We start from the raw sequence: 16,552 nt of genomic DNA, 5'->3' as shown, positions 1-16,552 counted from the left end.
CAATTACATCTATAATGTTGCTATAATGTTTGTTGGTAATAATTGGAGATTCTTTCTTCCTTATAACATAATAATATTCAAATATTTTAATTATTTTCTACTGCCAAACTTTATAATTGTTATCCTGCAATTTAAAAGTATCATTCTCAATATAAAATATTAGAAACTACATCAATAATATATGGTTGGGCTCAAATGTCATTTGTGTTTGTATCTCTCTGGTGAGCCTCCTCCTTGATAGATCCAACAGTGGTATTAGAGCTTATAGTTTGTCTTGGTGACCGGCTCAGACAAGTATAATGGTTCCTATGTCAAAAGTCTTCCTGACGAAGGGTTCAAGGTAAGTGAGTCCCGTTAAGATGAACGACAATACGAAGGCTACTCGTGGTTGTGGTTGGGAATGCTTAGTACCAATGTGGAAGGGACTCATCCTTGAGGGAGAGATTTGTTGGGATTCAAGTATGAGTGCAAGTCACACTTTGGATAAAAATAAGAAAGTAGAACACTATATAAATGTGAAAGATCCATTAACTCATTATTTTAATATTTTTGGTAGAGAGTGATGTCAATTCCTTGTATAGTTGGACTCAAATATCATTGGTGTTTGTATCTCCCATTGAATCATACATGACTATTTTCTTTATTAAGATTTTTAATATTATCAGTGGAGTTTTAATAATTTAAACTTTTAAGAATATACTATTTTTACTTATTTATATTTTTAATTTGATTACATTCAAATAAAAGTTAGAATACACTATTTGAAATATTATTCAACTTTTAGTACGTGACCTAAAATTAACAAGTCATTCTCAATTCATTTTTAAATTATTTACTTATACCATCTTAATTTTTCTTGTACTTTAATATACATTCGAAAAAAGATCACATGATTTAATTATGTGCATTTTTATATATGAAAACTTTTCTCATATTCTTTTATCTTTAGTTTATATTTCAATTTAAAAAATACCCCAGAATAGTTGTCCCTAATAACTATTTCGATATTGTTTCATTTGAGTGCTTTCTTTAGCTTTTCAACAAGCACAACTAAAATGATATTTAGAGTCAAGTTTTTTGTGATAAAGCAACATATCATATTAATAACGTGCAATAGTTTCATGGCCTTATGAAACCATTTATTAGTTTAAATTTTTTTGTAGGGATAGTACAATATTTTATACAGAAACAACTAAAAAATATAATAAATGTTTCGGTAGATATTTTTGGGACCGAGAGACTAACCTGCTGACGTGTCTGGGCCGCTCGCTCGCTTCCAAACTCCTGCTATTGGCCGATCGGTGTTGGCACAAACCGATCGATCTTCTTCTTGACGAGGGAGGATGTACCTGCAAAAGGTACTCCAACGCCCAAGTTAGGCGTGTGATTTGAAGAGCCTCAGCTCTTGGTTGAATATTTAGTGAATGATTATCACTATTGAGTATTTGAGAGTAACGTAGAGTAAATCATGCCTAAGTGGAACGTACCTGGCTTTCGGTCCTGGTTTTGTATTTATAATTTACCTCATGGATCCTAAGCTGATATAAGCCCAATAAAATATAAACAGAATAAGATATAAACAGATTACCTGAATATCCAATTGGTTGTTTGTAACCACTCGGTTAATATTTTATACTGTACACTATGCCCCCCAAGTCCGAGTTAAGCGTTTGGCTTTAGCCGTGGTTAACTATAGGACTGACGAGTTTGAGGGAGGCTGCGTTTGCGGAACTGAAAGCGTTTTACCGCTCGACCTTCAACATTAACCCAGCGGGATTTTACCGCTCGTCCTTCAACAGGAACCGAGAGGAATTTACCTCTCGGTCTTCTACGTTAACCGAGAGGGCTTTACCTCTCGACCTTCGACATTAACCGAGCGGGATTTACCGCTCGTCCTTCAACAGGAACCGAGAGGAATTTACCTCTCGGTCTTCAACATCAACCGAGAGGGCTTTACCTCTCGACCTTCGACATTAACCGAGCGGGATTTACCGCTCGTCCTTCAACAGGAACCGAGAGGAATTTACCTCTCGGTCTTCAACATGAACCAAGAGGGATTTACCTCTCGGCCTTCGACATTAACCAAGCGGAATTTACCGCTCGTCCTTCAACATGAACCGAGAGGGATTTACCTCTCGGCCTTCGACATTAACCGAGCGGAATTTACCGCTCGTCCTTCAACATGAACCGAGAGGGATTTACCTCTCGGCCTTCGACATTAACCGAGCGGAATTTACCGCTCGTCCTTCAACATGAACCGAGAGGGATTTACCTCTCGGCCTTCGACATTAACCGAGCGGAATTTACCGCTCGTCCTTCAACATGAACCGAGAGGGATTTACCTCTCGGCCTTCGACATTAACCGAGCGGAATTTACCGCTCGTCCTTCAACATGAACCGAGAGGGATTTACCTCTCGGTCTTTGACCTAGGAGTGCTTCCTAGGGAACGGGCTTTACCGTTCGTTCTTTGAGAGGGCTTTACCTCTGCTTTGAGCTAGGAGTGCTTCCTAGGGAACGGGCTTTACCGTTCGGCTTTGAGAGGGCTTTACCTCTCTGCCGAGCGGGATTTACCGCTCGGTCTTCGACCTAGGAGTGCTTCCTAGGGAACGGGCTTTACCGTTCGGCTTTGAGAGGGTTTTACCTCTACTTTGAGCTAGGAGTGTTTCCTAGTGAACGGGATTTACCGTTCGTCATTGAGAGGGCTTTACCTCTCTCCCGAGAGGGATTTACCGCTCGGTCTTGGACTTGATCGTTAATTATGAACTTTGCTGACGAAATTGGTAATTAGTGTTTGCAATAGGAGACTTCCCTTCGTTTATTGAATTCCATGATACTTTAAGCATGAAGTTCGTTTATGACTACATCTTAGTCTGCACTTGCCTAGTTGATGGCGTGGATTTTGATATATATTTCTTCAAGATGTTCATTGCTGAAATTCTCATGATGATATATATTATGGTATATAACCGTATAATAAATGATTCGGTTACCAGATATTATGAATTGCACCGAATAAATCACATAGATAATAAACAAGGTATCAAAACCGTCTTGAGATTTTATAATATTACTGTTGATAGTTATCTCTCACACAACTTCTTTGACTATTTTAAACATGCCAGAAAATGTTTCGGTTATAATAATTAGATAATTATATTTATAGTTATATACTATATTATATATAATATATCATATATCATATAATATATTATGGATTATACTATATATATTTAAAATATCTATAAAATAGTTGTTATAATATCTATTAGCAATTAGATATTTTATGAAATATTCATATTTCAAAAAATACTTATCTTGTTGATGACATCTCACGTAAAATAGTTTTCACTTTGTCAAAAGTTTCTGGTGTTGATCTGAAATAGTGATGTCGAGACCGAACGCTCGTCTTGGTTTCTTGTGGTTTCTAATCATCTTTCTGGTGCTCTGTTCTTCCTCCATGCTCCTCGTGGTCACCATTGGGTTTGACGCTCGGCCCCACGGTGGGCGCCAAAATGTTTCGGTAGATATTTTTGGGACCGAGAGACTAACCTGCTGACGTGTCTGGGCCGCTCGCTCGCTTCCAAACTCCTGCTATTGGCCGATCGGTGTTGGCACAAACCGATCGATCTTCTTCTTGACGAGGGAGGATGTACCTGCAAAAAGTACTCCGACGCCCAAGTTAGGCGTGTGATTTGAAGAGCCTCGGCTCTTGGTTGAATATTTAGTGAATGATTATGCCTAAGTGGAACGTACCTGGCTTTCGGTCCTGGTTTTGTATTTATAATTTACCTCATGGATCCTAAGCTAATATAATAAACATTTTCTAAAAGAATTGTTATAATTAACAGTTTTAATACATAATTATGTAACATATTCAAAAGATATTTTGTATCATTTACAATAATCTAAACTGAAATTCTTATTTGCGTAGTTATAGTTATTGTTGCTGATCATACTATTTTTTCAAACAACCAAAATGAAACAAAAGGTTCTCTATCAAATTGATAAAACCATAATTTATGAGTATATGGTGTCTAATTATTATACTATATAATTGAAAACATAGTATTGTTGTGGTGGAAGAGAGTAGATATTTGGAGCAGAGTGTGGTGGGTGAGTAGCGTTTTTTGTTTGGAAGGAGAAGCAAACATGTCTTACTGTGCTAAGCCTTTGACCTTGCAACTGCAGTTGCACTCAAGAACATCATCGTCATCGTTCCAATCCCATGTTGGAGGAGTAACAGTAACAACCTCAACACTGTCTCTTCGGCCCTCTCCTTCTCTTGTTTTCACCCACAACCTCCATTTCCAACCCAAAATCAAACGCGCTTCCACAACCATTCGATGCGCCTCTGGTACTGCTACTCTTCTTCCCTTTCATGAGTTTTCGTTTAAACGCGCTAAAGTTTCCATCTTTAATGTTCCCATATGAATTGCTAGCTTCAACTTTTCACAATTCACTGTAATCCCCCTTTGGGAGTAGCTCCAATTCAATGAGTCAGGGATAGTAAGGATGATGAAATATGTACCCTATATCAATTCTTTTGGAGATGTGCAGTTACTTCACCATTTTTTTAATATTTTTTTCCTATCAGAATTGGGGTTTTATCTCATTAATTTGTTTACTAAAAGTTTGGACCGTATGCGTACTAAATGTGGAGATGCTCCAATTCTGATTGGAGAACATGGAAACATTTAGATTTCTTTGATATCTATTTTTAGAAACTACTTTTAGTTTTCAAAATGCAACTAGGTTGTATAGACAGCTGGTGCTGGGCGGTACAAGAGACATATATGAGTGTGGAATTGAGGGAGAGGTTGGACAAGATGAAAACAGAAGAAGAAAAATGAGAAAACAACTTACAATTGCTTTCTTATGTTTTCTTTTTTTGGTTTTGAAACGCTTGTTCTGGAAACTATTTTCGAAAAACGTAATCAATTATGGATCAGAAATTGATTGTTAGATAAGTGAATAGTGTTAAAACAATTTTAGGACCAAAAAGTGAAAAAGGAATGGAACTGACTCTTTAGAACTGTGTTTAGCTTTTGTATAACTTTTTTAACGATTTCAGACGCTTGAATTATATAATAAGTTTTAACTTTGGGTTTTGGTTTGTTTTAGCGTTGACTCCTCAATTGAAGTCTACCTTGGATACAGTTATTGCTTCAAATAAAATAGTTCTGTTTATGAAGGGAACTAAGGACTTTCCACAGTGTGGGTTCTCAAACACAGTGGTGCAAATATTGAAGTCTCTAAATGTGCCTTTTGAAACCTTAAACGTGCTTGAAAATGACATGTTACGCCAAGGACTGAAGGAGTACTCCAGTTGGCCTACCTTTCCTCAACTCTACATAGATGGAGAGTTTTTTGGTGGCTGTGATATAACTGTTGGTATGTCATATGTGACTTAAGTTTTCAGTTTAACAGTTAATTGTCCTCATCGTTGTCTGCAACTATAATGGCCTCATCATTACCTTGTTTTTCTGATGCTTATAAATTGATATTGCCTCACTAGTAGAATGATTTAAACATGATTGGGACTAACCGGCTGTTGCAAAAGCTAATAAAGTTTTAGATGAAGACATGCCAATAGTTTATATCATATCTCTAATAGTGATGCAAAGGATATTAATTTAGTAATTTTAAATGAGAGAGCCAAAATAGACATATTAAAGGGTACAGCTATATAATAAATTTCACATTTTACATTTGACCGAGGAAACATGCAGACCAATTGCTTCTAGTAATTGGCATCTTAAAGTTGTTGGAGCTATTGTTGCTTACAACTTAGAGGCAGTACCTTAGATGTTTTTGGTGTTGTTCTCCAATCAAAATTGAAGTTTCACTTCTTATATAATAAAGGTTTACCAAAGATAAAACTCCCATTCTAATGGAAGAACAATGCCCAAAGCACATGGGAAATTGCATGTTAGCTTTTTCCAATATTATTCAAGTATCAGCCTACACTACAACTTTGGAGATTGAAAACTCACTTGCTTGAACTGGAAAGGAAAACAAATCATATTAAGTGACTGGTTTAAGTGAAAAATTACAAAAGCCAAAGCTGAACTGATTGATTTAAATGTGTAACATGATGATAAAAGTTGTATTATACCGTGACAAAGACATTGTTTTATAATCATCTATTGCCAAATTGATGCCTACAAATTGCTGGAGTACACTGCACATTAATCTTTATTTCTTACATGCTTTATTAACCATATACATACATATCTTAGCTCCTTGCAATCGATAATAATATAGTTGAAAGAAACAAAAGTTCTTGCTTTCGAACAGGTCCTCCAGTTCTGATCTATTTATCCTGATTTTATAATTGACTGCTTAAAAATCAGTTTTTAGCTTTATCTTTTCACTCTAGATCAAACCATATTGTTACATCATCGGTAGATTTCTAGGCAATACTTGCCCTCTTCTCACTTTTTCTTGTATGGCTGCAGAGGCATATAAGAACGGGGAATTGCAGGAGTTGTTGGAAAAGGCAATGTTATCCTGAAACCATGGAAGGAATGAGAGGACTTTCCAAGTTTGTAATCTTCCCTAAGTTCTACTGTGGCTCAGTGATAATGGACCAAGTAAATTGTCCAATGTTTTCTCGTGTCCACAAATGCCTATTATGATTACTGCAAAAGAAATCCTGGTATTTGAGTATAAAGCTGATAACTCATTTGATGATATCTCATTAAATAGACTATTTATTGTTTTACTAGTTGCTACTGCAAATCTATTGAATAAACTATTCGAAACTGACATGTTTCTGCTACCTGTCGTATCTTGTAAACATCTTTTTTTTTTTGTTTGAAGAATTAGTTTAATAATGATGGAAGTACCTTGCTCTAGATTGTTCTATTACGTATTCAACATGTAAAATCCAATTAAATATAACTCAACTTTTGAAGCTTAGCCTTGACGTGCCATTGCTCATGAAGGGGCTGGTGGGATATATCTCATACATACATGTCATTAATGGAAAAGAACATACTTTGTAACTATGGCTATTGAGTTAGCACAAGTAATCACAAGAATAGTTTGAAAGGTTATCTATGGGGAAAACATTATGACAATGATGGCCAATTCCATAATACCTATTTAAATAATGGTGTTTAATATCCATGCAGTTGGTTTTGGTGTGTGTACATACAAATGGTTATTTTTCTGATTGGTTTGTGAAATTGGATTACATCCATTCCGTCCACCCAAAGGAAAAGAGAAGTGATAGTTATGCATTTGCTAACACTTTCTTTTCAACATGTTTACTGATTAAAGTTTATATAAGTTTTAATTAATTTAAGAATGAAATCCATATATTTACTTCGTTTAGAAGATGAATTGCACCAAATAGGATAAAGTGTTTTTGCTAACATTTACCATAGAGAATTTGTCTTTCATTTTTTACGTTTTAAATTTTGTTCCTTTACTTCAAATGAGTATATCTATCCTACTTTCAGGTCATGGCCATACTAATTGGTTGACTTACCATTATTTCTGCTTCACATCTTTGCAGCCTAAAGACTGTTATTTTCCAAATGGATCTCCCAACTAGGGGTGTTTATTCAATGTGTTGGAATGAGTTAACCTGTGTTTTTTCACTTGGTTCAAGTTTTGATAAACCAATTTTGCAAATCATAGTATGACATGAAAATATTTGTATTAAATTTGGATAAATTCAACATGTTGATCCAATATTAGTCTTAACATATTTTATCAGGTCTAATTATTTAGATCCAAGTCTGTTTAAATCCCTCAGAACAGGGTTGATGGGGTGGATCATGAACACCATTAAGGAGCTAAAATGATACAAAACACTTACTAATTATAGAAGAATATATTTTATATATTTTCTAATATATATTTTTTAAAATTTCTTAACCTGGTGTCACGCGTTATTATTTGCTTTTCCAAACATGCGAACTGAGGATGCATCGTCACACATGAAAAAGCATCAAGGACTACACAATGAAGACATATTTCTATGCTTTCATAATTTATGTGAAATGATGAAGCTAATGCTGACAACATGGGAATTATCTTGGGTAAACCAAAAGATTAAATAGAATAATGCTTGAAAAAATACACTGTTATTGAAATTAACGTTATCACTCAATGTAATTTTGATTCACTGTTGGCCTACAAACAGCTGTGTCTATCTGTCCCTTCCAATCAATAAATGGAACATTCTTTTTGGATGTCATAGCTTGTTCTATGGATACCAAAACAATAGAATGTCACGAATATGGAAAATAACACTCGTGAGGAACCCTGTGGAACCGTTATCATATTCATTTTCAAATGATTTTCAAAGTGTTTGCCATTAAGTTATTATTTAATTAATAATTTGAATTCAAATTGTTATTTTGAATTAATATAGTTGTAACAATTTCTCTGGTGTAAGTACTTTCATTCAAAACAACTCCTCTTGTGCATTATTTTTTCTATATTATATATACGTTTTTGGGTATCAACGGAATACATTCTAAATCTCACTTTCTATACTTCTTATGGATGAAATCCATTCCAAACTCAAATATTCTCATACAACGACAGAATCTATTACTATTTGTTAAAGTACAACAAATTAAAAAAAGACAAATAAAGCAAAACTAAATAATGATTAGAAAATGGATATTTATGCTAAAAATAAATCCTCCATCTTTAGAACATAAATTTTGGAACATCTTTTAGTTTGTAGAGTAATTTTAAATATAAAAGACTAATTCTTTTGGAAATATAAAGTCATTGAAATGAATTTTGCCTGCAAAAAATTTCTATATACATGACCAGAAATTTAACTAAGAACATATTTAAAAACCTCAGCTATTTATCACTTATATTGGACCTTGTTGGTCGAGGAATTATTATCTCTCTTGAAGTATTCCATCTATCATAACATGAAAAAATGAAATCCGTGAAATAAGCCGAGAATTGCCATGTTCTGAAGGACTCTCACGACAATAATGACCGTAAGAACAAGTTCCATGCTACTCTACTGTGTACAAAACAAATCAATGGCTGTACAAGGTTATGTGAAATGAATATTGGCACGGAAAATAACTTAGCATGAAAGAACAAGAACTCCTTTTCTCACACAAAGGTGGATCACAAGCCATAGTCCACACTTGGCAGCTTTAAACGTAGGAAGGGATATCTGGCCAGGAATTGCAGAGTCCATGCAGCACATCCTTCCATTTGTATTGTGAAAAGATTTCTCAATCTTTACTCCCATTTGGTCAATTTTCAATTAAGAATCAACTTTCATTGTAGAACGTCCATGCTTGTAAAAATCGCGGAACTATCTGACCAACACGCATTGACAAATACTCCTGTTTACAAAGATACTCAAGTTTCCTTTTTATTTACTGAAGTGTGGCTAGATGAGGAAGAATTGAGAAGAGACTGTGTAGCTAATAATTTGTCCCTTAGCATTAGATTATACTCGTACAAATTTTTTAGATTCTTCTGAATATCGGTCAAGTCCATTTGAGAGCCATCCTTAAATTCTGCATTACATTTGCATACAAGTTAATACATGAGAGGTAGTAAAAGCACTAGCAATTTTCAAAACTCAGAAAATGAAGTTGTTCTATTCGATCATTAATAGCTGTTCAAACAGTAGAAACAAGCTTCATAAAATAACAGATGGTAATAGACACTGAAAGGAGGTAGAGCAGCTGAACTATTTGTATATAAAATTGTAACTCATAAATGTTGCATGTATGTTAAGGATTGAAATAGGTCTACACGTAAGTTGTGCATAATATAATAATATAACTATTTTAATCTTATGTGTGCGCCATGTATTGGTATGTTAGAACTGCGGAGACTGTGTCTACACGCTACACATGATCTTATAAGAGTAGCAAAACCAAAGTCATTGGCACTTTAGCAGCAGAAAACCATGGAAGACAGTGATGATGGTGAGAAAGTGTGGAGGTTAGATTAGGTTTCAATGTTTGAAACCTAGTGAAGTAAAAATCAACAAAAATATATCACTGAGTCTTGAGGTTGAGAATTAGTGTTATATCACCAAATAATTAGTAAGCTGTTATGAACTCAAATTAATTTGTACCTAGTGAAGGTGGAGGAGGAATCAAGTTGCCATCAGTAATAGAAGATTCTTGAGGTTGAGATTGTGCGGGATCCTTGCATGGACCAACATTCTGCTGCTTTTCCATATTTTCAGAATGCAGTTTTGAATCGTTTGTGGATCCAAGGGGTTCACATGTCACTGACTGGAATACAAAACATCGAAATATGAAAATTATGAAATGATCAGGTTCAACCACTTTCTTCTTAAGAAAACTAGATAAAAGCCAATCATGTTAACTACATAGCTTTGACTACATATAGCATACATCAATGACATGTGAAATGAGAGGATTCTTTCCATGAGCTGAGATGACAGCAGCAACATATTTTGACAATTGGATACTACCGAAAACAGTTCACATGGACATTTTACAGTTCCTAAACCCTAAACCCTAATTCATGAGACCTTAATAAAAATCTTGATTACTAAACAATGGCAATGGGAAAGATTCACTCCTCTTGTCTCATGGTAACAACTCCTTACACATGATACGTTCCCTCACGTAAATGCCGGCAACATCAATAGTAATGAGCATTCAAAAACCAAAAAAACAAAAAAGAAGATCCAGTTTAGAAATTAAAGTGCAGTGATGTGCAATGTAAAAGCTTTACCTTGTTGGAAGGTAAACTAGGTTTCTTGTACAAACTTATGGAATCTCTTCTGCTTTTCAGCCTTCGTTTATTTGATGAACCACTACCTCGAACTGAATGCAACATACATCCACCACAATCTGTTTCCTTTCCGGTGCTATTATACTTGTCCTCCAGTGCAGTACAGCCAAAGGTGTAGATCACATATTTCCTCAGCTGATTAAAAGAAGAAATATCAGCAATACAACTAAAGAACATGGAAAAAAGCAAAAGGAAATTAATGTTAAATATGCAAGATGTTTGAACAAGTTGAAAAGAAATTACTTTGTCCCAATGCTCTTGAGCCTTACGCCGATTTCTGACTCTCCTCAAAATGCTATCTTCATTTCTGAGCTTCTTTATCCTATACTCACACTAATTCAATAGAAGGTTAGAAAATATGGAATGTAAGTACGAAGAAGCTACGATGTAATCAGGCTACAAGCAGTGAAAATCCACAACAATCAAATATCAGGGAAGCGCTGTTAGAAAAACATATAGAATGTTCATAGACTTCAAGAAAATAATAACTTGAATTGTAAAAAGTAAACCTTCCAAAGGAATAATAAAATAGAATAATAGTTCTCCTTCAATTCTTTATCATTCAACAAACTAATTTATTTAATGAGAATTGATGAACAAGAAGCAGGAAAAACTGACTTATTGATAAGACAGAATCACACCAATTCAGGCATTTATTGCACAGTTCAAAGTTGTTTGCAATTCATCACATGATAAGAAGCACTGTCTATCTGAATTGCATTGAAATGTGCAATTTTACCTACCATACACCCCAAGAATTAGAAATCACACACTAATGTATGTTGAAAAACAGAACTGCTATCCACAAAGCCTAATAAGTGGCACCAACTATAACCAACTATGGTAGTTTCAAATGCCAATGTTATGTTGTTGAATGCATAATTCAATGTCACATCCTGGATCTACATTCTACAACATAAAATATCAAGTCCTAAATGCACAGCATAACGTTTGAAATACGAAGGAATCATAACTGAATAATATCAAGAAAGGAAGAAGTAAACCTGTATCAACAGGTAGAAAAAGATGCCTATGCTAATACAATACAAGCCACCAAGGTCCGCCAGGAAGCTCACTGCACACGAAAGCAAAAAAGAATGGAATTAAAATAATGTGAATCAACAACAGTTATTGCCGCAAACAGGTTAGCAATAGTTTTTGCTAAGATCCCACATTATATGATCAAAGTACTTCTTGTAATGACATTGGTTGATTTAGGCTGCTCAATCCATTCTCGATTCTAATAGTCTCCAAAATACTTAATTCATGACAGTTTTTTGAACAACAATGTAGCATATTAATTATTTCCAAGTAACCAACTCATTTTTATCTTCAAATCTTGATTAGGCCTAAACCAGCACTATGCATAGAGCTTATTAGTTTGAGAAGTTGATAATTCGATAACTCAGATTGCAGATATAGTTATTCTTGTTTTAGAATTGACATTTCAAATTGAAGGAATTAACTATTCAAGGATACGGTGGTTGAACTTGACAGTATAGCGGCTGATAGTATCTAGTTTGTGAATTAGAGAAGTTTGAACCTCGACAACAAATCAGATGATGACACTAAGGAACGGAAGAAAGTAGCTAACAATAAAACAAACATCAATGTTACATTAAAAAATGTGCAATTTGGGCACTGCAAAGAGGATGAGAAAGGAAGCCAAAAACTAAATAGAATAATGGCAGAGATATAGCTTGTATATACAGGAAGCACAAAAGACACTTACCAGGACCCAAAATATTCTCTCTATCGATTTCCACAACATAATCAGAGAGGAAATTGATAAACAATGTAGTGTTGATCAGTCCATCAGCAGAACTCTCAAGGGATACTAGTAGTTCATTTGTATTACGTGAAACTGAACCTGGGAGGAACTCGTGAAATAAAGGCTGTATGAGCTTTAGGTCATGTAAATTATGGTATATTCGAGGGAACAAATTGAATTTCAAAATATTTGATATGTTCCCTCTGAATGTAACCGGGCTATCATTAAAATCACTTCCATTCTTTAGCGTTCCACTAACAAAACTTGTATGCTTCTTAGCAATATCCATTGAAGTGAGTTTGAACTCAAAACCAACAGCAGCGGCAGGACTATTGGGGAGATCAACAAACTGCCATGAAATATACATACGATCATGGTGGACCTTGCAGTTTTTACACTTGATGACAAGGGTTGGTCCTTGGCTTGAGTTGTAACAAGTGTAGTTTGCTAAAGTAGACAGGGAAACAACTCTTTCGTCAATAGAGCCAGGATTCCCAGTAACTAAATTTCCCAGATTCCTTAGATTTGCACAACTCATACTAGACACAGTTGTTATATTGAACTCCATGTCATTGATAAAAGAGGCTAACTCCAGTCCATTTGTTGCTCTTACGTTGTGCACCTCAATTGATCTCTTTGATATGATCTGGTACAACAACCTGATAGAAGATTGAGTCAAAATGGATACATAACCAAACAAAGAGAACAAGGTGAAGACAATAGATTTTCAGTATGATATCCAGAAAATATGGTGAAGTAAGCATTGGAGACTCACGCAGCAAATAATCCAATAAAGAGTATCCAACTTGCTATGGAGAAAGCACCACCAAGTTCTGTTTTGCGTTTGGTGACCACTTTCCGATCATCCTGCATGAAAAAAAAAAAAAAAAACAGCACCCCATAAAGCATTTTTCATACACAAACAGCAATATGCCTATTATTTTGTCAAAAGGATAATAACTCATGCACTAAAAAACATATAACAGTCAGATGGCTATCAAAGCATGTCTATGCTGCAATGCTCATTATTCAGTAACAACTGCAAGAAATCGTAACTGCTGAATTGAAAATTGTTAGATATACACATGAACCATACAGAAGATTTTTCTTTTGTCATGCCAGCAACTAAGAAGAAAACTTAAATCCAATAACAAAAAGAAACTTAAAAAACAAAAGAAAAATATTTAAAAAAATACTAAAGATGCCCTTTTCAGGTTGTTCTTCTATCAGACTTACAAATTAAAATTAATAAACATTTGTATTAAAAATTAGTATAATTAATGAAGATCCACATTAGAGCAATTTTGGTTTCCATACTTCTAATGAGCTATTTTAGCCTCAATTTTGCTCAGTGCTAAGATTAGGTCCTTCCGTTAGTTTTACATCCAAAATTTGTTATTTTATTAGAATTTTGCATTATTTTTCAAAAATATCCTAACAAGTGTCAATTTTTTAATGACATTGATTACTAACACATCAGCCTGTCGATTAAGTAAGAGATTACTTATATCAATAAATCCCTTAAGATTGACTATCCAATCTTGACAAATTCCTTAAATTATTTCACCAAAACAAAACTCTAAATTCTAACAACAATGTCATAAATTTCTAAACAGCTGCATTTTAATTTTATCCTTAAACCAGGACGAAGTTATGGATGAAATTGGATTGCAAGCCAAACCACAACCACAATTCACAAAACCAGAGAACAAAAGAACCGAAAAGAACAAACTAAAACTAACCAGCCAGTGTCTGGTGGCAAAGCAAATATCCATCCTACTGATCCACCACCTGATGTTGAACCAAACGTTCCTTCCATCACCGACCTTCGTGAACCTCAGAAATAAGCAGAAAAGAAGCCAGGAGATGAGCATCACGAGCGTGGCTTCCAAGAACACAGCCTGCGACTGCGTGAACTTCTTGATGGTGTCGAAGGCGAAGAGCGTCTCGGGCAAGCTGAGCGCGTAGTAGTCGACGCCGGTGTCGGTGGCGATGGTGGAGTTCCCCTCGAAGAGCACGCACGTGTTACTCACGCGCTGGAGCACGTGCCCGGGGGCGCACGCGCAGAGGGTGGTGTTATAGGTGACGGAATTCGCGGGGCACGACGCCATTGGAGCTGAAGAATCCCAGATCAACCCAAGATAAAGTTTTATTCTTTACTCTATTCCTCGAGTGACCCAGTAGAGGAAAATGCGAAAAGAGTTCAGCTTTTAGGAGAATTGGCGTGTTGAGAGAGGAAACGTGAAATGGGTCGAATCGTGTTTCATGGCTGGATTGTGACGGAGAAGAACAGAGTGGAAAGATGAGACAACGTAACAGAGAAAAACAGAGCAGAAAAACAGAGTAACAGAGTTAAAGAAATAAAACAATTTTTTTTTTGTCTTGGTTTCTTCGAGATGAAGCAGTGTGTATGGTATGTGTTTCGGTGAGAGAGAAGAAAAGAATTTATTATTGTGGTGTTTGCTTATAATCTGGTTTTTGTTTTGTGGATAATGGTTTTGTTGTTGTTCGTGGCGTGGTGAAGATGATGTGTGCGCTTTGTGTTGGTTGGTGGACTTTCTTTGGAATGAGTTGAATTGAATTTGTGTTTACTTCAATAGAAGTTAAATGAAACGCTGTTGAATTAATGTTATGAAGAAAGAAAATTGTATGTTTGGTGAAATTTTTGTGAAATGGAAGAAAACATTGTGTACTTGTTGGTATGAGTTTTAAACTCTTTTTGTTTTCTTTCACTAAAAAGTGAAAAAATAGTACATTTATATTTTTCTTGCATCCAACTAAATCATATATGTGGTTAGAAAAGAAAATTGATCGAATAGTGATTTTATTTAGTTTGAGGAAAAAGGCAATAAAAAAAATAAAAGTTAAAATTTGGGTATGAGAAAGAAGAAAGGTAGGTTCTGTAAAATTCTACGTCCTTCCAAGAAAAAACATCAAATTTCAAATGGAATATTAGTTTTATGGTTTACTAGAGAGATGTGGAATTTCTCAAAATTTTATAGAAAATAAAAAATCATAATCATGGTGATTAAAAAATAAATATAACATTTTATATTTAATTTTTTAAAGTGGGAAATTTGCAACTTAAATAATTAATGTAATAAATAACTATTAGTTACAAAATTCAGTATTTAGAATTGTAGTTTAATTAAATTTTGTTATATATATGTATTTTATTTTATTACCGTTATTGTTAATTAATAATTGTGAGTATATTTGATTTTCTAGAATGTACTTATAAAATCAAAGTTTTCAAAGGAGTAAATATTGTACTATGATATAAAATAAGCGATCATACAAAAATTCAACATGATTCCATATTTGTTTTACAAAAGTTTGTCGCAACTTTTGAAGAGCTTTTAACGTTATTTTCTCTTAAGATTTAAACTTTTTAAGTGCTTTAAAGCTTTATCAGGTTGAGTATAGAGATAAAGTTTTAATTTTAATTGAATGGCATCATTAAAAGTATAAAATAGTATTAAAAAAATGAGAACAAACTTTAATACGCGTTGTTTTGATTGACATATTTGAAATAAAAAAATGCTTAAAAATCATATGATTGTGATATTTGATAAACAATTAAAGCATGGAAAATTAAATGGGGCAATTAAAACATTAAACAAAGAGATTAAGGATTAAAATAAGCATCTATTTTTTGTTTTGTTTACTCAAAAGCAGTAAATGTTTGTTTACTTGTTCCGTAGCACACGTTTCTGCAATGTAATAAATATGAAGGCTGTAGCTACGTGTTTATTAGAAGCTATGTGCGCCATTTATAAACTATATATAGAATAGTGATGTGTACATAAGAGTTGAAATCAAAATGCAACACTATACTTTCATAAAGGCTTAATAGACTCTTTTGTTCTGAGTTTTGTTCAGTTTTATCAATTTGATCTCTGGTTTTAAAAAAGTGTCAATTTGGTCTTCACTTATTAAATTTTGCATCAAAATTGTCATTTTTGTTGAATAGAAACAAACCGCGTTAAGGATTGATGATGTGG

General features: G+C 34.4%; 2 protein-coding genes across 2 annotated transcripts; one reads left to right on the top strand and one right to left on the bottom strand.

Annotated features, from left to right (window-relative positions):
• The first annotated feature begins 4,070 nt into the window (after positions 1 to 4,070).
• CXIP1 (CAX interacting protein 1) lies at positions 4,071 to 6,858 on the top strand. Its single transcript, XM_047311687.2, has 3 exons — positions 4,071 to 4,355; positions 5,123 to 5,392; positions 6,460 to 6,858. The coding sequence occupies exons 1-3, from the start codon at positions 4,151 to 4,153 to the stop codon at positions 6,513 to 6,515; spliced, it is 531 nt and encodes a 176-aa protein (XP_047167643.1). The 5' UTR covers positions 4,071 to 4,150; the 3' UTR covers positions 6,516 to 6,858.
• A 1,961-nt stretch (positions 6,859 to 8,819) lies between these two features.
• Positions 8,820 to 15,102, bottom strand: LOC124836513 (uncharacterized). The gene is made up of 8 exons (XM_047311683.2): positions 14,291 to 15,102; positions 13,324 to 13,415; positions 12,510 to 13,207; positions 11,782 to 11,852; positions 11,021 to 11,110; positions 10,718 to 10,912; positions 10,086 to 10,248; positions 8,820 to 9,516 (listed from the first exon to the last, which is right to left on the bottom strand). Exons 1-8 carry the CDS (start codon positions 14,657 to 14,659, stop codon positions 9,356 to 9,358), a joined length of 1,839 nt encoding a protein of 612 aa, XP_047167639.2. The 5' UTR covers positions 14,660 to 15,102; the 3' UTR covers positions 8,820 to 9,355.
• Positions 15,103 to 16,552: the final 1,450 nt, after the last annotated feature.

This window comes from Vigna umbellata, chromosome 4 (assembly GCF_029865625.1).
Source record: "Vigna umbellata cultivar VRB3 chromosome 4, Vumbellata_1.0, whole genome shotgun sequence".
In the NCBI taxonomy this organism is placed as follows: domain Eukaryota; kingdom Viridiplantae; phylum Streptophyta; class Magnoliopsida; order Fabales; family Fabaceae; genus Vigna; species Vigna umbellata.
This window is presented reverse-complemented; position numbering and strand designations above follow the sequence as displayed.

What these genes read in the sequence shown, in the direction of transcription:
- CXIP1 (XM_047311687.2), top strand. Translation starts at nt 4,151, where the DNA reads ATGTCTTACTGTGCTAAGCCTTTGACCTTGCAACTGCAGTTGCACTCA. An exon ending in AACCATTCGATGCGCCTCTG is followed by an intron (nt 4,356 to 5,122) that starts GTACTGCTACTC and finishes GGTTTGTTTTAG; the next exon opens with CGTTGACTCCTCAATTGAAG. An exon ending in TGGCTGTGATATAACTGTTG is followed by an intron (nt 5,393 to 6,459) that starts GTATGTCATATG and finishes GTATGGCTGCAG; the next exon opens with AGGCATATAAGAACGGGGAA.
- LOC124836513 (XM_047311683.2), bottom strand. Translation starts at nt 14,659, where the DNA reads ATGGCGTCGTGCCCCGCGAATTCCGTCACCTATAACACCACCCTCTGC. An exon ending in TTTATTGGATTATTTGCTGC is followed by an intron (nt 13,208 to 13,323) that starts GTGAGTCTCCAA and finishes ATCTTCTATCAG; the next exon opens with GTTGTTGTACCAGATCATAT. An exon ending in TCCTCCTCCACCTTCACTAG is followed by an intron (nt 9,517 to 10,085) that starts GTACAAATTAAT and finishes AATGTAATGCAG; the next exon opens with AATTTAAGGATGGCTCTCAA.